Genomic DNA, 24,134 nt, shown 5'->3' with positions numbered 1-24,134 from the left:
TAGCATCTCTATTTTAGGTGTGAGGAAGATACCCAAGTATTGGATGGCAGTGTCACTCCATTGGAACAGAAAGGATTGTTTGAGAGAGAGGACTTGGTGAGTGGGGAGAGAAACATTCAACGCCACAGACTTGGAGTAATTAACCCTCAAGCCTGAGACCTTGGCAAAGTCGTCCAATACCCGGGATAAGTTGGGTAGGGTTGTGAGGGGGGAAGTGAGGAACAACAGTATGTCGTCCGCGAAGAGTCCACATTTGTGCGTTTGACTACCGCATTGGACACCTCTAATGTCCATATTGTGGCGGACTGCGATCGCCAGTGTTTCAATGGCTATTGCAAATATGAGGGGGGATAGGGGGCACCCCTGTCTGGTCCCCCTGGTGATGGGAATTGGCTCAGAAAGGTATCCCTGCATTCGAATTTGGGCCCTCGGCTGGGAGTATAAGGCCTGTAATAAGCCAAGGAAGCGAGCCCCAAATCCCCACCTGTCAAAGAGCTGGAAGATGTACTGCCATGAGACCGAGTCGAAAGCCTTTTGAATATCTAAGGAAAGGAGGAAGCCAGATTGTCCGGATCCCCCTTCCCAATTAGACTGAAAAATGGAGATAATGTCGATCGCCCTCCGAATTTGATCAGGTCCCTGTCTGCCGGGAATAAAACCAACTTGATCCTTGTGGACATAGCGTCCAATAAAGGAGGCTAACCTATTGGCCATAACTTTCGTAAGAATTTTGAGATCATTATTAATAAGGGAAATCGGTCTGTAGTTGCTGACATCTTCCAAGTTCTTGCCAGGTTTGGGGATGACCGTGATATACGCCGTGTTAAGGTGGGGATCCAGGGGGTCTCCATTAGCTTTATGGTTACCGAGATTGGCCAGGTGGGGAGCTAGTGTGTTGGCAAAGGCTTTATAGTAAGGGATCGAAAGGCCGTCGGGACCAGGGGCGGAGCTTTTTTTAAGAGTCTTAATGACTTCCAGTATCTCCTCTGTCTGGAAGGGGGCTTCCATAACTTGTTTGTGAACGTCCGATAAGGCCGGGATGGGCAGACCCTCCAAAAACTTTGGGAGGAGGTTATCTTTGGGGGGTGGGGAGCTACTGTAGAGAGAGGTGTAGAATTTCTGAAAGGCATTCAGAACTGTGACCGGATTAGACGTGGGCGGGAGTCCCGCGCTTCTGATCCGAGGGAGGGTGCTCAGCTTGGTTCTAGGGGAGAGTCTATTGGCCAGGAGAGTGCCTATTTTATCCGCCTGTGAGTAAAATTTGTGGCCAGCCCACCTAACTGATTTTTCAGCTTTCGTGGTGAGGGCGAGATTTAGTTCTAAGCGAGTCCTGTCTAGTATGGCCGTGGGGGTACGGAGGGGGTCCTTTTTGTGAAGAGCTCTGAGTTTAGAGTATTCCTCTTCTAGCTTCAGAATGGTTGATTGCCTTTCCCGTTTTATTTGAGAACCCAATTGCATGAATTTTCCCCTAATGTAAGCCTTGTGCGCCGCCCACAGGGTCTCGGGGGAGACATCAGGAGTCGCATTAATAGAAAAATATTCCTTCAATGCTTTGTCGAGATCTATAACTCGTGATGGCTCCGAAAGGAGGGATTCATTTAACCTCCAATGCCTAGGATGTCTCCCACTCGAGCCCCCCAGGGCCGTCACAATTACAAGAGAGTGATCTGAGATCACTGTGTCAGTGATGGAGGCTTTGAGCATCCTGGGAAGGAGCGAGGAGGGGACAAGTATGTGGTCTATGCGTGCATATGATTGGTGAGGCGCTGAGAAGTGAGTGTAGTCTCTCTTTGTGGGGTTTAATTCCCGCCAGACATCGGATAGCCCATGAGCGTGTAGCAATTTGGCAATCCGTAAGCTTGCCTTTGTGGGCCTGGTTAAGCGGGGACGTGAGGGGGAAGATTTATCAAGTCCTTGATCAAAGGCGACGTTAGAGTCTCCTCCGACAATAACCGTCCCCTCTAAAAGAGGTGCTAAGGTACGTAGCATGGATTTGAAAAATTTGGCCTGACCCGTGTTCGGGGCATAGTAGGAGACCAAGGAGTACAGTTGGTCCCCCACAGTGCCCTTTACAAGTAGAAATCTGCCCTCCGGATCCGCTTTTTCAAAACTCTTATTGAATTTGCATGTTTTGGCCATCAAAATGGCCACCCCCTTGGTCTTGGATTCCGCGTTGGCTAAGAAGAACTGAGGGAAGTGGGCATGTAGGTACTTGGGACTATACCGGATAGGAAAGTGGGTTTCCTGAAGCAGAATTATATCTAGTTTCAGGGATTTGTAGTAATCGAGGGCTTTTCTCCGTTTGATGGGGGAATTAAGACCCTGAATGTTGTGGGAGGCTATCTTAAGCCTAGCAGCCTGTGGATCAGCCATGGAGCAGAGGGGGAGCCCAGCATCTGAAAACGACCTCACTTACCCAATCTATAGCTGGGTTCCTGGTAAGGGCATTGAGATCGGTGGCCCGAGGATGTCTCCCAGGATACCATGTCGACTGGGTTGGCTCAGTCCAACCTGAGGAGAAAAAAAATAGTGTCATGCAAACATTCAACGGGGGAAGCTTACCATCAAGGGGGAAGAGAAGGGGAGAAAGGGCAAGGAAAGAAAGGGTTCCTGAGAAGAGAAAGAGGAGATCAGGGCAGGAGACACCCCCCGAAATCCCAAGCAAACACAATGAAGACAACCGACCCATAAGGTCAGGAGTCCCGACCCTCAGACGCCTGGGAAAGGCCGAGGGAGGGAGAGTTACACATGTGGTCCCTCGCGGAACTGGGGACCCCTAGTCGGGTAACTACCCGAACTGTGAAATCAACTTTAAATAGCAATAACATAAAAGCTGCAATATACATAAAAAGGAACTTTTCTTTTGAGGCACGGCTAAGCATAATGCCTAGAAGACACTGGGGCTAAGAAATGAACGCTGTTCTTAAGGCATAAGGAAGGATGGTACATCCAGGGGGGGTGCTGAGGAATGCAGTCCCCTGGGAAATCCTCAAAGCAACCTTAGGGCCCATTTCGAGGGTATGTAAACAAAAAAAAAAAAAAATATATATATGCGGGGTTACGGGCAGTCCAGTATATGGACCAAGTACTGCATAGCGTCCCGGATTATTGGAGGCAATGGGGATAAGGGTAGAACAAGGGTAGCACAAGTCCTAGGCAAGGGGAGGGCAAAAAGGGTTGGAGGGCCAAACTTTCCAAGTTTGGGGAGCAGTCCTCCGGCCCTCTCCAGGACCTCGGACGGTCAGTCACAAAATGGAGAGATTGATAATGGGACTGGAAGTTGCTCAGGTGGGTGCATTATCCTTGACCTTCTTGGCTCTTCCGGAGGTCCACAACGGGGATTGTGGGCTGTTAGGAGTGGGTCGTTTGTTAGATCCCTGGCTAGGGTTAGAAGTGTCCATGTCAGCTTCTTGAGAGATGATTTTCAGCTTGGTGAGGAGCTTTTCCCCCTCGGGAAAAGTGGAGAAGGCAAAAGACTTCCCTTTGTCCGTGAACCTGACCGCAAAAGGGAATGCCCATTTGTATTTTATGTCTTTGTGGGACATTGCAAGCAAGAGGGGTTTTAGAGCTCTTCGTCTCTGTATCGTGGAGGGGGAGAGGTCCGCAAAGATCTGAACCTGGTGTCCCTGGTAATTGACGTGTTGCAGGGATCTGGCTCTCTTCATGAATTCTTCTTTCACCGAGAAGTGATGTGGCTTGGCCAGAACATCTCGCGGGGTGCCATCCTTCCTAGGGGGGCCGAGGGTTCTATGGACCCGGTCAAGTTCAAGCTTAGTAGCTGGGATATCAGGGATTAGCTGTTGAATGAGGTCTTGCACCGCCCTGGACACATCAGTTATTGATTCTGGAAGCCCGCGAATTCTGACGTTATATCTGCGTGACCTATTTTCGAGGTCATCTATACGGGCCATGGCTATGTCCAATTGCTCCTGTACTGAGTAGATGTGTCTGGAGTTTTGGATGGATCTGGCTATGGTATCCTCCATTTTATGTTCGATCGTTTCGATCCGGGAGCCTAGGTTAATAAAATCAGCTTTCAATTCCCCCGTGATTTGCAAGGCAGTTTGGGAGAGGCCCCTCTCTAATAATTCAGAGAATTTGCCAAACAGGGCATCCATGTGGGAGACTGGGTCTGTATGAGCAGCCTCGTGGGGGGCCATGGCGGTCTGGGTAACTCTGTAGGTCCCCGCTGGGGAGGGAGAGAACTCCTGGATGGTGCGTTCCAGCAGAGAGACCGTGGAGGCCGGGGACGGTGTGGCTTCCTTGGGGAGACCCCTGGGGTTGCCTGGGGTGGCGTGGAGAGGAGGAAAGTCTGTATCTGACCTGAAATCCACTGTGCCTGCGGATCTGTGATCCTGAGACAGGAGCTGTGCTGCGGTGGCCATCTTGGATTTCTCCCTCACGTCCAATGAAGCGAACAGCGGGCCGAGATTGCGTTTAGCCAGTCCACCGGTCATTCAGAAATGTGCCCCAACACTTCGGGATTCCGCCCCTATAGCTCGGGAAGCGGAAGGGTAGCCGTGCCGTGCGGTAGGGGTTCCGTTGTTCCGCGAGGCAGCGGAGCTTTAGATGATCGCGGCCATCTTGGAAGCCTCGCGCATGCGCACTCCCCCCAGCTATATCTAATGTTTAGTCCTCTTAATTGGTCCAACAGTGGTTTGAGCTTTCTTCTTCTTATTAGGGTCTCTGCTGATAAATCCGCGAACACTTGTAGAGTCTTTTGTTCGTACTGTAGAGGGGGTCCCTTCCTAAGATTATTCCATATTTTTTCTTTATCTGAGTACTTATGAAACTTAATAAGCACATCCCGTGGCGTATCCTCTTTTAGCCCAGGTGGTCTCCTCACTCTGTGTACTCTATCGATTTTTATCTTTTCTGCCTCTCCTCTCTCCAATAGGGGGTTAAGTATCCTCTTCATTTTTTCCTCCAGATTTTCTCCGTTTTGCTCTGGTATAGCCCTTATCTTCAAGTTTTGGCGCCTATTTTGGTTTTCTTGCGCTTCCATTTTATAACAACATTCTTTCTGTTGTCTTTGCAGCTCTTTCAATTGTGTTTTTAGCCCAGCTATCTCCAATGTTTGTCTCTCCGCCCTCTCCTCCACCTCTTCTACCCTTTTTAACAGATGCCCCAAATCCATACGCACGTTGGAGACCTCACTTTTAATCAGGTTTTCCATTCTCTCAAACATTGCTAACATATCCAACTTAGTAGGCATTAGGGATTCACTTCTCAGATCTTCCTCCTCTGTAATCTCCGTCTCTATTCCCATGGTCTCCTGCATCTTTTCTCCTTGGGCCCCCTTTAATTTAGCTGCCTCTTTTCTTGCGCCTTTGTTTACCTGAGCTGTTTTTTTTTCCATGCTGGGACTTCTGATGTTCCCTTCTTTAGTTGTCAGATATTTCTGGATTGAACTTGCGTTTGCACTCGAATTTAAACTTTCTCTGGGATTTTTGGGTTCTGTTACTTTTTGGGATCGGCCTTTCGTTATTTCTTTTGGGCTCACACCCCCTCCGGCTTACCCCTCTTCCCGTGTGCTTATCCCTCTGGGATTTATAATATACTCCTCCTTCCCCTCCTCCTTTCCTTGTGTATGTTCCCAGACAGATAGAAAAAAAAAAAAAAAAAAAAAACAACAACAACAAAAAAAAACAAAAAAGAGAGACCTCTCTTTGGTAATCGATGGCTCTGTTCTATGCGAGTACAATAGATACATGTTCATGGGTTGCCCACAGATGTATTCAGGCTCATTATGTCTCTCATGTAAATTACTTCTTGGAACCGTCTCCTCCCCCTTTAATATATATTCAATAGATAGTATGCCAGGTGAGACATTTCAGCTAGTCCATTTATTGATTGGTTATTAAATTGCTTTACTTCAAACTGGTATTTTTAGAAAAGCAGCTCAGGAAAAAAAAATCTTCATTTATCTTCACATATCCTAGAGAAGATTTAATGACACTCCTTTTTTTTTTTCCTCCCACAGGTTCTTAGCCTTGCTCATTCATTCATATCTATACAGTTGCTATATGAAGATTGTCTCTGCATGTATTAGTGCATGCATTAGTATCACCAGTAAGCATTTTTAACCTTCACTGTATATCTCGCAAGCACTTGTTCTGTCTCGCTCTTGAACATCTCAGGGGTTAATTATCAAACATGCAGACAGCTTTAGCGTCCAAGAAGGGGGAGGTAGAGAGGGCAGAGGGATATATACATCATACACAACAGGTCTCACAGCTGAAGATAAGGAACGGAATCACCTATTTATCCTGTCGCCTTCAGTCCTCCTTATCAGGGGGGAGAGCTTCCCTCTCCAGCTGCTGCTGACTTTTCTACTGTAACCAAGTCACTTTATGCAAGTCGTCTCGGAGGGGAAGAGGGAGGGGGGGGGGGGAGATACTCTCACCAGCTGCAGTTGATCTCCTGCTCACATCTCCCGTCCGGAGGTTGTGCGGCCGCTCTCACCTGCCGCTATCGCTCTCCACAAAGGTCTCAACCTGCTCTGAGGGGGGAGGACAGATCGTCCTAGCGGGAGGCTTCCACACTGTGTCCCCGGTCTTCCATCTGGTTCCTCCACCACTGTGGATAGCAGTCTCTCTCAGCCCTCACGGCCGCCGCGTCAGGCTCCTCCCCCAACGCTCCGGCGTCACATCAGTGCGTCCGTGTGTCCTTCCTGATTGCCCCCTGTTTAGGCTAGACTGGGCCATTCTAACACATGAATATGCTTTGATGTAAACCATTCCATTGTAGCTCTGGCTGGATGTTTCGGGTCGTTGTCCTGCTGGAAGGGGAACCTCCGCCCCGGTCTCAAGTCTTTTGCCGACTGTAACAGGTTTTCTTCTAAGATTGCCCTGTATTTGTCTCCATCCATCTTCCCATCAACTCTGACCAGCTTCTCTGTCCCTGCTGAAGAAAAGCATCCCCCCCACATGATGCTGCCACCACCATGTTTCACAGTGGGGATAGTGTGTTCAGGGATGATGGGCAGTGTTAGTTTTCCACCACACATAGCGTTTTGCTTTTAGGCCAAAATGTTTAATTTTGGTCTCATCTGACCAGAGTACCTTCTTCCACATGTTTGCTGTGTCCCCCACATGGCTTCTCAAAAACAGGACTTCTTATGACTTTCTTTCACCAATGTCTTTTTTCTTGTCACTCTTCTATAAAGGGCAGATTTGTGGAGAGACGACTAATAGTTGTCCTGTGGACAGATTCTCCCCCCTGAGCTGTGGATCTCTGCAGCTCCTTCAGAGTTACCATGGACCTCTTGGCTCTTCTCTGATGAATGCTCTCCTTGCTCGGCCCGGTCTCTAACGATTGTCACTCACCTGTCCATTTTCTGGCTTTAATGACTTTAACAGCTAACCTACCACTAAAGTTTAACACTGAAACTTCATCCCTGAACTAATCTTGAAAATGAACCCTTAACTTTAAACTTACCCTGATAATTAACTCCAACACTTAAAGAGGTTGTAAACTCTTTAAAAAAAAAGACCCTTGTAGGACAAAGGCATAATGAGCTAGAATGTATGGCATAGCTCATTAGGAAATTCTTACCTTAGAACGAAGCCTTCCAGCGACGCCCGCACACCACTGAGATGGATGACATCTTCCCTTGAGTTTCTTACGGGTTTGCGAGCTCCGGCGCTGTGAGTGGCCGGAGTCGCGGTGACGTCACTCCCACACTTGCATGCAGGAGCCGCCTTTCACAGCACAGAGCTCGGAAGAAACACCACCCGTGGCCGTTCCTTCAGAGCACATGCGCCAGTGACGTCACCGGCTGCATGTAAATATCTCCTAAACTGTGCAAGTTTAGGAGATATTTACGTTACCAATAGGTAAGCCATATTATAGGATCACCGATAGGTACCCGTCAGAAGTTCACTTCCTCTTTAACATTTAATCTAACTTTAAGGAAAAGCTTCTAGAAGTAGACATGTGCGGTTCATTTTCAGGCAAATTAAAATTTTCGTTATTCGGAAATTTGGATTTATCCAAATCTCTGAATTAAAATAGTACCAAATTTTAAAAAATGTAAACGAATCCAAAATTAACAAAAAACAAATTTAGACAAAATTCAAATACTTTTTGAATTTAAATACTTTTCAAATTAGAATATGAAAACTTTTCAAATTAGAATAGTTTTCCGATTTCCAAAAATAATAAAATAGAATAGAAAATAAAGGAATAGAATAGGAAAAAAAATGATTTTTTTAATAATTTTCTATTCCTTTATTTTCTACTCTATTTTTTTTTTTTTGTAATTTGGAAAGCTATTTGAATTAAAAAAAAAACGTTTCAAATTCAAAAACTATTCTAAATTGATTTGAAAACGAAGAAACAAAACAAATTCCAAAAAACGAATGAAACTAATGAAACAAATTGAACTAAACTAATTTATGTAACTAACGAATCGAAATGAATCAAAACAAATTTTTCCTATCTGCACATGTCTATCTAAAAGTTAACCTAACCCAAACACTTAATCTTTTCTCCATCCCCCTTAACTTAAAGTGTGTGTAAAAACAGATATTAACGTTGTATAAAAAAATCACCCTTTTTGTCTTGTGAATGTAGTTACAGTCATGGCCGAAATTGTTGGCACCCCAGAAATTTTTCCAGAAAATCAAGTATTTCTCACAGAAAAGTATTGCAGTAGCACATGTTTTCCTTATACACATCTGTTTATTCCATTTGGTGTCCTTTTATGAAGCAGTGAAACCTATTCACTGCTTCATTCTCCGGCATTCACAGAGGAGATCTTTCTCCTTTGTGTGCCAGTTTATAAAGCGGAGTAGATCGCTTCACCCTTGGAGAAATGAAGAGATCTACAAACGCTTCTAACACTGGAGAACGGCCCCTAATACTGGAATCTCGTGAGACTTTACGAGATTACAGTACTAGAAATTCACCGATACACAGAGATGTCAATTTATTAAGCAGTGATAAATTATCACAGCTCAATACACTGACACGCGGTGTGATTAATGTTAGTGAAATAAAGCGTCCCCCTACATAATATATACATGTATACACACACAGACATTATATATACATGTATATACACACACATTATATATATATATATATACATATACACATTATATATATATATATATGTATATATATGTATACACATAAATATGACAGGGGGACATGGTCACAGTGTTGGGGGGTCTGAACGAGGCATAAGGAAGTTAATTATCTTTCTTTTTCCTCCTCAGATCCCCCCACATTCTCTCTTCACTCCCCGGTTCTCCACCTCTGAGTTGGTGAATCGGGGAGTGTGAATTCTGACACAGATCGCCAGTGAAGCGCTGAGATCCCAGCTTCATAAACTGGCCGTTACTGTGTCAGTCTATGAGGATTCTCAGTGTGTGGAGATAATCGGCGGGAGAACAGGTTCAAACACTTCTCCCCCCGATTATCTCTGGTTTATAAACTGTTTATGGGCTGTGATCAGCGGCGATCCTCTGGATCTCCACTGATCACTGCTTCAGAAACGGACACCTATGTGTGTATTGGAACAATTCCAAAGGGCGTGCAACCAAATATCAAGTTAAGGGTGCCAAAAATTTTGACCACCAATTTTGTGGTTGATTGGCTGACCAATTTAGTTGAGATTTCGGACTTCTTGTAACTGCCACTTTTGATGGACAACTTGGTCTGTTACAGGAATGTGAAAAAAAAAATTGATCTACTAACAGGATCAACAGTTAAAGTGGAAGTAAACCCATCGATTTAAACAGTTAAAAAAAAAAAAGGCATGCCGGGAATGCTAACTGCATATTGGCTGTGCTCTCAGCCAAACTATCAAACCATCCAATGGCTGGTGTCATAACAAATCACATGGGCAGCACTATAGCAGTTGAGGATTAAACAGAGGCAAAGATGGCAGCTTCCTTGGCTGAAAACGATAGGGGAGTTTACTTCCACTTTAACCACTTCCCGACCAGCGCACGACAATGTACGTCGACAGAATGGCACGGGCAGGCATATTGGCGTACATGTACGTCCAATCTTCAATGCCGCCCCGGCCATGGGGAGCGCGCCACCGGTGGCGCGCTCCCGCGCTGGTCGGGACCCCCATGAGTCCGGTCGCGGGACCCGCAGACTCGATCACCGCGGGCATACCCGCGATCGTCTCACGGGACGGCTGAATGGAGGAAACGCCGTGTAAACAGCATTTCTCCATTCTGCCTAGCAACTAGTGATGCTGATCTCTGCTCCATGTGATTGGAGCAGAGATCAATGTTCACTAAATGAAAGCCCAACCCCCCCACAGTTAGTAACACACCCCTAGGAACACTTAACCCCTACACTGCCACCCACTGGTTAACCCCTTCACTGCCAGTGTCATTTACAAAGGAAAAACTGCATTTATATAGCAGTGATTACTGTATAAATGACAATGGTCCCAAAAATGTGTCAAAAATGTCCGATGGGTCCCCCACAATGTCGCAGTCACAATAAAAATCGCTGATCGCCGCCATTACTAGTAAAAAAAAATAATAAAAAATTATTAATAAAAATGCCATAAAACTATCCCCTATTTTGTAAACGCTATAACTTTTGTGCAAACCAATCAATAATCGCTTATTGCGATTTTTTTACCAAAAATATGTAGAAGAATACGTATCGGCCTAAACTGAGGGAAAAATATGTTTTTTTATATATTTTTGGGGGATATTTATTATAAGAAAAAGTAAAAAATAATGCGTTTTTTTCAAAATTGTCGCTCTATTTTTGTTTATAGCGCAAAAAATAAAAACTGCAGAGGTGATCAAATACCACCAAAAGAAAGCTCTATTTGTTGGAAAAAAAGGACGTAAATTTTGTTTGGGAGCCACGTCGCACGACCGCGCAAATGTCTGTTAAAGCGACGCAGTGCCAAATCGCAAAAAGTGGTCTGGTCTTTGACCAGCAAAATGGTCCGGGGCTGAAAGTGGTTAATAAAACTTATATACACTCCTTAAGTTATGGGATGTACTCAGAAAAATTATAACCAACTCATATATGTAATTACCTTTGTCCATAGATCTTTTGTTATAAAACCTAACCCTTGCATTTCATCCCCAACCTAAAGCCCAGTAATAACGTAAGCCTTAACCTTTTTTATTCCATCAAAGACTAAACTTTCACCCAAACTATTGAGCTGATACAGTCAATCATGGTCAGATAGGCCAATGTGTCTTCTTCCCATATTTCCGATTTCCTCCCCCTTTTCTGCTCACTGGTTGGTCCAGGAATATTTTACATTGTAGAGAATCGGTGATGACATATGAAAGTCCTCCGTCATCCTGGAATAATCTCTGTTCTAGAAGGAGTTTTCATACTATGGTATCATCAGTGGTGTATGCCCAAAAAGAAGATAAAATGAATCAAACGTAAAAGTAATGTAAAGTCACAAGTTTACCTGATTGAACAATTGGCCTAATTGTCAGAAAAGCAAAGGGATCTAAAATGTTGAGGAGTCCGATCCCACCACGTTGGCTCCTTGCTGTGGTGCAGTCCTAAGAAACAAACAAGGCATTCAGAAAAGAGGGACCAGTGACACGGGTTCATCAGTATGTTCTCTATGAAGTCATCATTATTCACAGAGCTAAGTTAGTGATCTGACTGAATGGAGCTGAGGTTCACACCTTATCACTTTCAGAAACGCAAAAAATATTAGGAAAATGTTGTGCACTGTATAGCCATATACAGTGCTTTGAAAAAGTATTCATCCTTGAAATTTTCCACATTTTGGAAAATTCCTTGAAAAATTTCATCCTTGAAATTTCGCACATGTTGTCATGTTACAGCCAAAAAACATAAATGTATTCTATTGGGATTTTATGTGATAGATCAACACAAAGTGACTCGACTTTGCAAATTCCCTCTACCTAGGACTTACAAAATACCAAATTTCACGTCTACAAACCGTCCAGATCACAGCAGCCAGACTGGTAACTGGAAAAAAAAACATGGGAATCAATTACCACGTCCCTGAGGACCCTCCATTGGCTAGCCGTGAAGGACTGAGTTACATTCAAGACCCTCTGCCTCACTCACCAATGTACACAAGGAGAAGCCCCAAAATACCTCTGCGACAAAATAAAGCACCACACCCCCAAGTCGTGCCCTCTCCGGTCAACTAACCAGAACATCCCCAAGACCCATTATAAATTAAAAGGCGAACGAAGGTTCGCACTCCAAGGACCACGGCTATGGAATGCTCTACCCGCGGACATCCGCTCGGGAGAAAACCATCTGGCCTTCAGGAACAACCTCAAGACCCATCTCTTCTAAAAACCCAGACGGACACTGGCGGCAAAAGCGCCCTGAGGCGATTTAGTTTGCATATTTAACGCTATACAAGTTATTCATTCATTCATTCACATAATTGTGAAGTGGAAGGAAAATTATAAATGATACAAATAAATCTGTGAAAAGTGTAGGGGGGGGCATTTTTATTCAGCCTCCTATACTCTGATACCCCCTAACTAAAATCTAGAGGAACCAATTGCCTTCAGAAGTCAGCTACTTAGTAAATAGTGTCCACTTGTGTGTATTTTAATCTCAGTAAAAATACAGCTGTTTCTGTGAAGCCCTCAGAGGTTTTTTAGAGAACCTCAGTGAACAAACAGCATCATGAAGGCCAAGGAACACACCAGACAGGTCAGGGATAAAGTTGTGGAGAAGTATAAAGCAGGGTTAGGTTTTAAAGCTTTGACCATCTCACGGAGCTCTGTTCAATCCATCATCGGAAAATGGAAAGAGTATGGGCACAACTGCAAACCTACCAAGACATGGCCGTCCACCTAAACTGACCGGCTGGGCAAGGAGAGCATTCATCAGAGAAGAGCCGAGAGGTCCATGGTAACTCTGGAGGAGCTGCAGAGATCCACAGCTCAGGGGGGAGAATCTGTCCACAGGACAACTATTAGTCGTCTCTCCACAAATCTGCCCTTTATGGAAGAGTGACAAGAAGAAAGACATTGGTGACAGAAAGTCATAAGAAGTCCTGTTTGTAGTTTGTGAGAAGCCATGTGGGGGACACAGTAAACATGTGGAAGAAGGTGCTCTGGTCAGATGAGACCAAAATCGAACTTTTTGACCTAAAAACAAAACGCTATGTGTGGAGGAAAACTAACACTGCACATCACCCTGAACACACCATCCCCACCGTGAATCATGGTGGTGGCAGTATCATGTGGTGGGGATGCAGGGACAGGGAAGCTGGTCAGAGTTGATGGGAAGATGGATGGAGACAAATACAGGACCATCTTCAACTTCAAGCAGGACAACGACCCTAAACATCCAGCCAGAGCTACAATGGAATGGTTTATATCAAAGCATATTCATGGGTTAGAATGTCCAGGTCAGAGTCCAGGCCTAAATCTCATTGAGAATCTGTGGCAAGACTTGAAAATTGCTGTTCACAGACACTCTCCATCCAATCTGACAGAGCTTGAGATATTTTGCAAAGAAGAATGGGCAAAAATGTCCTCTCTAGATGTGCAAAGCTGGTAGAGACATCCCCAAAAAAACTCGCAGCTATAATTGCAGAGAAAGGGGGTTCTACAAAGTATTGACTCCAGGGGGTGCCATACAAATGCCCCTTCCCACACTTTTCACATATTTATTTGTATAATTTATCGTTTTCCTTCCACTTCACAATTATGTGCCTCTTTGTGTTGGTCCATCACATAAAATAACAATAAAATACATTTACGTTTTTGGTTGTAACATGACAAAATGTGGGAAATTTTAAGGGGTATGAATACTTTTTCAAGGCACTGTATACAGTATGAGTAAGTAGTTGTTATCCAGGTTTTCGCATCCAACATCAATACCTGACATCACTTATGGGCACAAATTCCTTCAGACACCCTACAGAATCTTGTGGAAAGTCTTCCCAGAAGAGTGGAGGGTGTTATAGTCATATAAGGGGGTAACTTTATTTTAATGACCATGGGGGAAGACAACACTGTATTAATATCCATGGTTTTGGAATTGGATGTCCAACAAGCGCATATGATATAGGTGTGATGGTCACATAGAATTCCGCAAAACCACGAATATATAGAGAATGGAACGTATTATTAATCACAATGAGTTTTGTGATTATTCATTCACTTCAACAGTTGTAGATGCTACTGACAGTGCGTATAAAAGGTAGAAAACAAAAATGAGTCTTTTAGGATTATGATAATATTATAAAAAATAAATGTGTCCACTAAGGGGTTAAATAAATAACCAACTCCGAATGTCAGGTCATGAAACACTTGCAAACCAGCTTCAAACATAAGTTGAAAAATGTAGCACTTCCGGATAGTAACTGCCAAGGATGTCTGCCCCAAGAACTGTGGAAATAGGCCCATGATGCCTGTAATTAAATATTTTTATTGTCTTGATGTACCTAAAAAAATGACATGGTGTCACGTACTTGGTTGGAGGCCAAAGTGATGAGAGGGCTTCCCTTCCAGCTAATCTTTGAGCACCCCTGGAGGTGAGAACAGGGAATGCAGGGCTCAAAGAATCATGGGTTGCCTGCAGAGATATCTGGCTGGAGGATCACTGGTCGGCCCTGTAGACAGCTTTAGTACTGGAACCTCAAGTGGAGATGCAGGTCCAGGACAGCAGCAAGAGGGTAAGTAGTACCTGTGGCAGGTAGAAGGTCAGGTGGCCAGAGAAGAACTGAAGTGGTTTACTCAGGAGGACCAGGACCGTGGTCATACATGGGGGATCAAATAGCAAGCCCAAAGTCAAGACAGAGCTAAGGTCATGCTTTAATTGCCCGAACCGTGTGTTTCTCAGCAGATCCACAAAGAAATATTCAGATTCACTGTGGAGAACCATTATGGAGACAGAGCTCCATTTATTGTTGCCACCGTCCCCATCTGCGTATGCTGCCTGCTGGGGTTCTGTGTGAGACGAACGCCACCTCTTCTCCACTAAGGGCTGATTTTTTTTCCAACAAGTGTAGCTATATACCAGCCTGCACGTCTCTGTTGAGAGGACTCACTTTGTTTTTGGGGACCCTTGTGAGGGATCTCTCGAGCATTGAGGATTCACGTTTTGTGCTTGGGTAACCATCTTCCCTGCCTGGACATATGTCTTCACACCTGCTTGGTATCACCTTTGATCATCCAATTTTAATATTCTATTCCATGAAACAGTATTGAGCATCTCCAATTGTTGTCTCCTCTGTGACCCTGAAGAAGGGATTTACCCTAAATCTCCCGAAACGTGTCGGGCTATAGGAGAAGTGCTTTTCTGTTTATATACTACATATGGATACTGTATATTATTCTATGCAACACTGCTATCTTTGTTTATGATAGTGCTTTTTATTCAATACATTTTTTTGAATAATATAGTGCCTTCTAACAAAGTTCGCCCTTAAAGTTCCTTTTGTACCAGGGGGTACTTGCCTTTATATACACAAAGAAATATTCATTAGTCAAAAACAATTAATTGACAATTCTCAGGATTTTCTCTCCTATTTATGGACAAAATTTATAAAATTATGTAAATATTCATTGTAAGCATTCAACGTGTTTATTCCCTAATTCTTTGTTTCAGGTGAATCCTTTTTTGCATAGTGTGGAAATAAATGTTCTTGCTGTAATTTTTATATGTTAAAATCAGTGATTCTTTCAAATGAGTTCTTACTTTTTTTTTATATTGCAGAGGAAGCCTGTAAGTTAATTGTTTGTTTGCAAAATTATTATTATTATTATTATTATACAGGATTTATATAGCGCCGACAGTTTACGCAGCACTGTCTACCCCAACATTGGGGTAGACAGTACAACGCAATACAATTCAAGACAAGGGGAATCAGAGGGCCCTGCTCGTTAGAGCTTACAATCTAGGAGGGAGGGTCAAGTTATACAATAGGGTAATAGCTGTGGGGGATGAGCTAATGGAGACAATAGTGCAGTTAGATGGAGGCAGGATAGGCTTCTCTGAAGAGGAAAGTTTTCAGGGATCGCCTAAAAGTGGATAAATTTGGAGACAGTCTGACAGATTGGGGTAGTGAGTTCCAGAAGATGGGCGAGGCTCGGGCGAAGTCCTGCAGGTGGATATGGGAGGAGGTGATGAGGGAGCTAGAGAGCAGGAGGTCCTGGGAGGAATGAAGTGGGCGATTAGGTTAGTATTTTGAGACTAGGCTAGTGATGTCGCTGGGGGCAGAGTTGTGGATGACTTTGTAAGTAAGTATTAGTATTTTCAATTTAATTCATTGGGCACGTGGAGGGATTGGCAGAGAGGGGTAGCAGACACTGTGCGGTTTGTAAGGTGTTTGAGTCTGGCAGCAGCATTCATGATGGTACATTATTGAACCGATGACCCAGTTCAATAAGGGAGGCCACACAAACAACGAACTTGTGAACACCATTTTCCTTTTAAAGTGTTAGTAAAGTCATAAAAATAATAGAAGCCATCACTCAGGGTGTGTGTGTGTGTGGGGGGGGGGGGGGGGCATCCGTTTGAGTGTATGCCTCATTGTTGGAGGTGTCCTTGTTATGGACATTGGGACTAGACCAACCTTTCTTATCTGCTCTAACTCTAACTTTTTATGGCTGGAAACCGACTTACAGGTCTACAGGGTCCAGTAGAGATGTCACACAGGCTGACAGCACAGTGTAGATTCATTTTGTAGTAATTTCCAACAAACTTGAACAGCTGCACAGAAAACCGTCCTTTTCTGGAGAGACCGTTCTCTACAACAGTTATGGCTCCATCTTGCTTGGTAGGACAGCTAAAGAAAGAAAGCGTGAAAAAAAGTAAATTTTACAGATAATCATTTTATACACATCGTACTAAAATACTTTATTCATAGAACTAACAATGTGCATGGTGGTTTATATATTTGTTGGGAAAGGCCAATCAGATCTGGTACTTTAGCTTTGGTTGGACACAGTTGGGTTGAACCATCCAGCAGCTTCTCCTATCTCTGGACACTGGTAGAAAGATCTCTGCACCCAGATTTCCAATATTTTCCTCCTTTTTCTTCTGTTATGGGTAGACATGTGCACTGCCCAAAAATTTGTCTGTTTTGGGTTTTGTTTCAATCGGTTTTTTTTTTCGTTTTTCGGTCATTCGTTATGATCGCAATTCTTAAATTTGTACATTCGTAAATTCGAAAATTCGTACATTAGATAATTTGAAATTAGAAAATCCAAAAACCCGAAAATCTGAAATAATAACTAACTTATAGGTATTGGAATTTCCTTCCAAATTTGGCTGTTAGTGAAAGTAACAAGTACGAATTTATGCAAAGTTACAAGTTATCCGAAATAACGAATTCTACATCTAAACAAATGGAATGGAACAAATTAATAATAATAATAAAAAGTTTTTATTATTATTGTTGTTATGTATTATTATTAATTGATTACGTTCCATTTGTTTAGATACAGCATTCGTTATTTCGGATAATTTGTAACTTCGGATAACTTTGTATTTTTTTTTTACGTTTACTAACGGCCAAATTTTAAAGGAAATTCCAATACCTATAATTTAATAGTAATAGTTAAGTTATGAATTTACAAATGTGTGAATTTACAAATGTGTGAATTTACGAATGTGTGAATTTACGAATGTATGAATTTACGAATGTATGAATTTACGAATGTGTGAATGTACGAACGTGTGAATTTACAAATGTATGAATTTACGAATGTATGAATTTACAAATGTGTGAATTTACGAATGTATGAATTTACAAATGTATGAATTTACGAATGTATGAATTTACAAATGTATGAATTTACGAATGTATGAATTTACAAATGTGTGAATTTACGAATGTATGAATTTACAAATGTATGAATTTACGAATGTATGAATTTACGAATGTATGAATTTACAAATGTATGAATTTACGAATGTATGAATTTACGAATGTGTGAATTTACGAATGTATGAATTTACAAACGTATGAATTTACAAATGTGTGAATTTACGAATGTATGAATTTACAAATGTATGAATTTACGAATGTGTGAATTTACGAATGTGTGAATTTACGAATGTATGAATTTACGAATGTGTGAATTTACGAATGTGTGAATTTACAAATGTATGAAATTACGAATGTACGAATTTTCGAATTTACGAATATTTGTATAAATTTGTTAAACAGGTTTTCCTTAACTCTGATATTTCTGAATTCATTAAGAAACAAATTTGTAACAAAACTAATTGAACATGTCTAGTTATGGGAATCCCAGTCTGCTGCCCATGTTTTACAGAAGTGAAGCAAGGTTGGTTCAAATTGGAACAAACAACAGTGGACTTTACCAGCACAATAGGAGGTGAGATACTGTCTATAAAAAGTCATAATGTTTATTACAACTCAGATTGACCAGTTGCGGACCGCCCACCACACTTATACTGTACATCAGTGGCGGCTAGGGATGAGCTTCGAGTTCGATTCGAACTCATGTTCTACTCGAACATTGCCTGTTCAGCGAACAGTGAACAATTTGGGCTGTTCGCAGCAAATTCGAAAAGCCGGAACACCCTATACAAGTCTATGGGAGAAATCTAAAGTGCTAATTTTAAAGGGTAATATGCAGGTTACTGTCCTAAAAAGTGTTTGGGGACCCGGGTCCTGCCCCAGGGGACATGGATCAATGCAAAAAAAAGTTTTAAAAACGGACGTTTTTTCAGGAGCAGTGATTTTTATAATGATTAAAGTGAAACAATAAAAGTGTAATATTCCTTTAAATTTCGTAGCTGGGGGGTATCTATAGTATGCCTGTGAAGGGGCGCATGTTTCCCGTGCTTAGAACTGTCCCTGCACAAAGTGTCATTTGTGCAGGAAAAAAAGTATTTTAAAATCACTTGCGGCTATTGTCGGCTCCCGTAATACAGAGAACACTCAATGAGTGTTCTCTGCATTAGCCGACAATTCATTCATTCATTGATAAAAAAAAAAAAAAAAAAGTGTGGGGGTTCCCCTAAATTCAATTACCAGGCCCTTCAGGTCTGACATGGATATTAAGGGGAACCCCGTGTCAAATTTAAAAAAAAATTGACGTGGGGGTCCCCCTAAAAATCCATATCAGACCCTTTATCCGAGCACGCAACCTGGAAGGCCGCAGGAAAAGAGGGGGGGACGAGAGAGCGGCCCCCCTCCCTCCTGAACCGTACCAGGCCACATACCCTCAACATTGGGAGGATGCTTTGGGGTCTGTGACCCCTCAAAGCACCTTGTCCCCATGTTGATGAGGACAAGGGCCTCATCCTCACAACCCTGGCCGTTGGTTGTGAGGGTCTGCGGGCGGGGGGCTTATCAGAATCTGGAAGCCCCCTTTAACAAGGGGACCCCCAGATCCCGGCCCCCCCCGTTTGAAATGGTAAGGGGGTACAAAAGTACCCCTACCATTTCACAAAGAAAGTGTCAAAATGGTTAAATAAGACAAACACACTTTTGAAAAATTCCTTTATTAAAAATAAAAAAAAATAAAAAAAAGATTCCAGCGGTGCTAATCCACTCTTGCTATCCAGCGACGGGTCTCCGGGGTGCAGCGATGGATGATCATATCCAGCGACGGGGGATCTCTCAGTCCAGCGCTGTCCATACATCCTTCTTCTGTCTCCACTCCGGAGACACTGCAGAGATCCCAGCGTGATCCCAGGTGATCCCAGGTGACGGGTGGCCCCGCCCTCCTAATATAAGAAACGTCAGCGCTGGGATCTCTGCAGTGTCTCTGGAGTGGAGACAGAAGACGGATGTATGGTCAGCGCTGGACTGAGAGATCCCCCGTCGCTGGATATGATCATCCATCGCTGGACCCCGGAGACCCGTCGCTGGATAGCAAGAGTGGATTAGCACCGCTGGAATCTTTTTTTTATTTTTTTTATTTTTAATAAAGGAATTTTTCAAAAGTGTGTTTGTCTTATTTAACCATTTTGACACTTTCTTTGTGAAATGGTAGGGGTACTTTTGTACCCCCTTACCATTTCAAACAGGGGGGGGCGGGATCTGGGGGTCCCCTTGTTAAAGGGGGCTTCCAGATTCTGATAAGCCCCCCGCCCACAGACCCTCACAACCACCGGCCAGGGTTGTGAGGATGAGGCCCTTGTCCTCATCAACATGGGGACAAGGTGCTTTGAGGGGTCACAGACCCCCAAAGCATCCTCCCAATGTTGAGGGTATGTGGCCTGGTACGGTTCAGGAGGGAGGGGGGGCGCTATCTCGTCCCCCCCTCTTTTCCTGCGGCCTTCCAGGTTGCGTGCTCGGATAAAGGGTCTGATATGGATTTTTAGGGGGACCCCACGTCATTTTTTTTTTAAATTTGATGCGGGGTTCCCCTTAATATCCATATCAGACCTGAAGGGTCTGGTTATGGATATTTAGGGGGACCTCCACGTCAATTATTTTTTTTAATTTGACACGGGGTTCCCCTTAATATCCATGTCAGACCTGAAGGGCCTGGTAATTGAATTTAGGGGAACCCCCACGCTTTTTTTTTTTTTTTTTTTTTTTATCAATGAATGAATGAACTGTCGGCTAATGCAGAGAACACTCATTGAGTGTTCTCTGTATTACGGGACCCGACAATTTAGCCGCAAGTGATTTTAAAAGACTTTTTTTCATGCACAAATGACACTTTGTGCAGGGACAGTTCTAAGCACCAGAAACATGCGCCCCTTCACAGGCATACTATAGAAAACCCCCCAGCTACAAAATTTAAAGGAATATTACACTTTTATTGTTTCACTTTAATCATTATTAAAATCACTGCTCCTGAAAAAACGGCCGTTTTTAAAACTTTTTTTTGCATTGATCCATGTCCCCTGGGGCAGGACCCGGGTCCCCAAACACTTTTTAGGACAGTAACTTGCATATTACCCTTTAAAATGAGCACTTTAGATTGTGAACGTTCGAGTCCCATAGACTTTAATAGGGTTCTAAAGTTCACACGAAGTTTAGGTCTGTTCGCAGGTTCTGGTGTGAACCGAACAGGGGGGTGTTCGGCTCATCCCTAGTGGCGGCTGATGGTAATGTTTTTTTTTTTCATGGGGTGACAAACAGGTCTGGAGCCCTTACCCCATCTATGGTGGGCAGCTCTTCTCCCAAGCTTGACTGGTGGCTTCCCCTGCTCAGTGGTGGCGGCTCCCCCCTTCCCCGCTCTCCATGGGCATCACGGAAGCTTCCTTTTCCTCCCTCCTCCTCAGAGGCCAATTGGGACTCTTCTCTTTTTGGGCAATTGGAAAATGTCTCTCAGACCTGCTTCTGTTTGGCCGGATTGAGGAACAGTTTTTCAATAGTCGCTGTTGTTATACCTGGGTAGGCTCGTAGCGCAATGCTCTACGCCACAAGCCCACCCTATTTTGAAGCCTATTAGAGCCTCTGGCTCTAATCAGGTGTTTAAAAACTACCCCGCCACTGTAATTTATGTGCCCAGCATCCTGAAAGGGGCCAGACACTGAATAGGGGGTTGCGGCCATGAACTGAATAGAGCATGGGGGTGGTGGCCGTGGATATAGGGGGAGGTGCTCAGTCACCCCCAATGCCACTGTTGCATGTGATCTGATATTCCTGTGCATGCTACCACGGCTGTGCTGTGATTTGGTACAGCATATATCGATCATCAAATCCAGGCCAATGACTGCAAGCAACACTATTACAGACACACTATAACCTCCATTACTAGTATAGTGTCTGAACAGATTTGTATCTTTCATCAGGTCAGAACTATACCGGAGTCCTCAATAGTATAGTGTCCCCAGTAATGCAGTGTTAGCAGGATCAGCCCCGATACCTGCCAGCACCTGTGTTTAGCCCCTCCACCCCCCCAACAAGTGCAGTGTCAGTAGATCACTGTCACCTCTGATACATTGCAAATGAAACCGCAGGGTTAGCAGAAGTTGGTCTGATCTTTCTTAACACTGGCAAATAATTTGTGCACTAGGTACCTTAGTGGCAAAAATGTCTAAAGAAAGGTACTCTAGTGAAGAGTTCTTCGGGTTTCTGACTATGACAGATGAGAGTGATGGGGTCCTCTCTGACGGAATCAGGCTCGGAATAGGAACCTGTAGAGACCAACGGCACATTATACAGATCATCTCAGATGATGGAGAGAAGGTCCCTGCTAAGGTCAGGTGTTCCCGACCCCGTGCCCAGGTTGCTGAGGTGCTAGAAATGCACAATGATTCTCATATGCAGCATAGTGCCAGTACTAGCACTGCACTACCTTTTGGTGATCTGGCAAGCACCAGTGGCCTAGCACATCCATCCTGGCATTTTACACCCAGCCCTGCAGTATCTCATGGTGATGCGGCGAGTCTCAGAAGTGAAGTCCAAGCTACAGAGGTGGCTAGAAAAAGCAGTGGCCAGCAAGAATTCAAGTACAGGCCCCTAAAAGTAGTGTCCTTCCAGATGGGTTTGCAAATCCTGATTGGTAGCCCTCAGATTCAGCAGCACCCGTTATCTCCCCATTCTCAGCCCAACCCAGAATGAAGGTGGAGACAGCACATTTTACAAATCCCCTTGATTTTTTTTTAGCTGTTTTTTGCAGATAAACTGTATCAATTGATTGTAGACCAAACCGATCTTTATTCCAACCAGTACATTGCCGCCAACCCAAATTCATGCCTTGCCAGACCATTCAAGTGCAAACTCATCATGGTTTCCAAGTTTAAAACTTTTTTGGGCCCAACCCTTAACATGGGCATTACAAAAAAAGAATGAATTGCAGTCATATTGGTCCACAGACCCAATTCACCATACGCCCGTGTTCTCTGCTACACTGGTCAGAGGTAGATATAAGAATATAATACGATTTATGCATTTCAAAGACTCTGTCATCCTCGGGGTGACCCTGAATATGATCAGCTCCACAAAATTCTGCCCCTCGTAAATTACCTGTGCCAGAAATTTGCAGATGTGTATACACCCCGACAAAACATCTGCAAAGATGAGACCCTCATTAATTTTTCTGCCCGCCTTGCATTCAAGCAAGCCTGCCAGATCTGTGGTCATCATGTATAAGACCTGTGAGAGGGTAACAGGCTATACATGTTCTTTTCAAATTTACAAAGGAAAAGACAGTCATGTGCAGATCCCCGAATGCCCAGGCTAAATGGAAAGCAGTGGCAAGATAGTATGGTGTCATCCTATTTCCTTATAAAAGTTTTTAAAAAACGCTAATCACGGCAAAATCACGGCAAAAACACAGTAAAAACGCAGTACTTGCATTTTTGATGCAGGTCCATTGACTTCTATTACATGCAAAACGTTTCATTTTGCATGAAAAAAAGTTCCCGACCCTTTCCAAAAACGCAGAGGCACAAAAATGCATTGATGTGAACATGTTCCATAGGAACCCATGTTAAAAAATGTCCTTGCATTTCTGCAAAATGCATCAAAAAACTAGTGTGAATCGAGCCTAATCAACAATTATCTTTAAGTGATCTTCTCACCAATATCTTAAATGCTCACCAGAAAGTCAACTATTGCCAGATCCGCAAAGCTTAGCTTGTAGCTCAGGAAGACCCTCAAGTGCTCAATATAGCTAGCATGTTTCAGGGGAAGCCCCTCTTCCTCAGAGCGTTAGCCATATTGGATGCTGAAGTCTCTTCCCGTGCTACAAGCTAAGCGTTGTCTATTGTTTTATAGTCCTCCCATAGCAGACCAAAAATAGGTCTTGCACCCCTGGAAGTGGAATACTACAATTCATTATGGGGTAACATTTGTATTTCATACATGGACAATTTCTATTCAAGTGTGCATTTTTTTAGACACTTATTCAATCATGGAATTGGCTGCTGTGGCACCATGCGACATAATCACCAGGACTTGCCCCCCAATGGTTTGGAAACACCTGATTTAGAAAGGAGGAGAAAGCCTGCTTCAGAAATGATGTATAACTCGCAATGAAGTGGAAGGACAAATGGGATGTTTTCATCATGTCTTCCATTCATACAGGTCTTCAGCAACCAAATGATGAAGTTGTACTTAGTTTCCCACTGAAACCAGACACTGGTACCAAAGGGTGTCTGTATATTTATTTCAACAGGTTGTATAGCATGCTTTTGTGTTTTAAAAGGAAACTAGAAGAAGTGGACCCTTCCTAAAATTTCAGGTAAGCGATTGCTACAGCCCTGTACTGATTATGCTCATTGCACCC

At 43.5% G+C, this 24,134-nt stretch overlaps 1 protein-coding gene across 8 annotated transcripts in view; it reads right to left on the bottom strand.

The window, feature by feature from the left end:
- Positions 1-24,134, bottom strand: part of LOC144000332 (uncharacterized) — a 118,325-nt gene that overhangs the window by 79,473 nt on the left and 14,718 nt on the right. For all 8 annotated transcript variants that reach the window (XM_077494071.1, XM_077494077.1, XM_077494070.1 and 5 more), the window contains 2 exons: positions 16,588-16,750; positions 11,417-11,513 (listed from right to left, as the gene is read on the bottom strand). In XM_077494071.1, the coding sequence (XP_077350197.1) occupies positions 11,417-11,513; positions 16,588-16,750 (260 nt within the window). The remainder of the gene's footprint in view (positions 1-11,416; positions 11,514-16,587; positions 16,751-24,134) is intronic.

The sequence above is a fragment of the Lithobates pipiens genome, unplaced genomic scaffold, assembly GCF_037356315.1.
Source record: "Lithobates pipiens isolate NorthernLeopardFrog02 unplaced genomic scaffold, aLitPip1_a1.2 Scaffold_22, whole genome shotgun sequence".
NCBI lineage: Eukaryota > Metazoa > Chordata > Amphibia > Anura > Ranidae > Lithobates > Lithobates pipiens.
The sequence above is the reverse complement of the archived record's forward strand: the minus strand, read 5'-3'. Positions and strand labels throughout refer to the sequence as shown.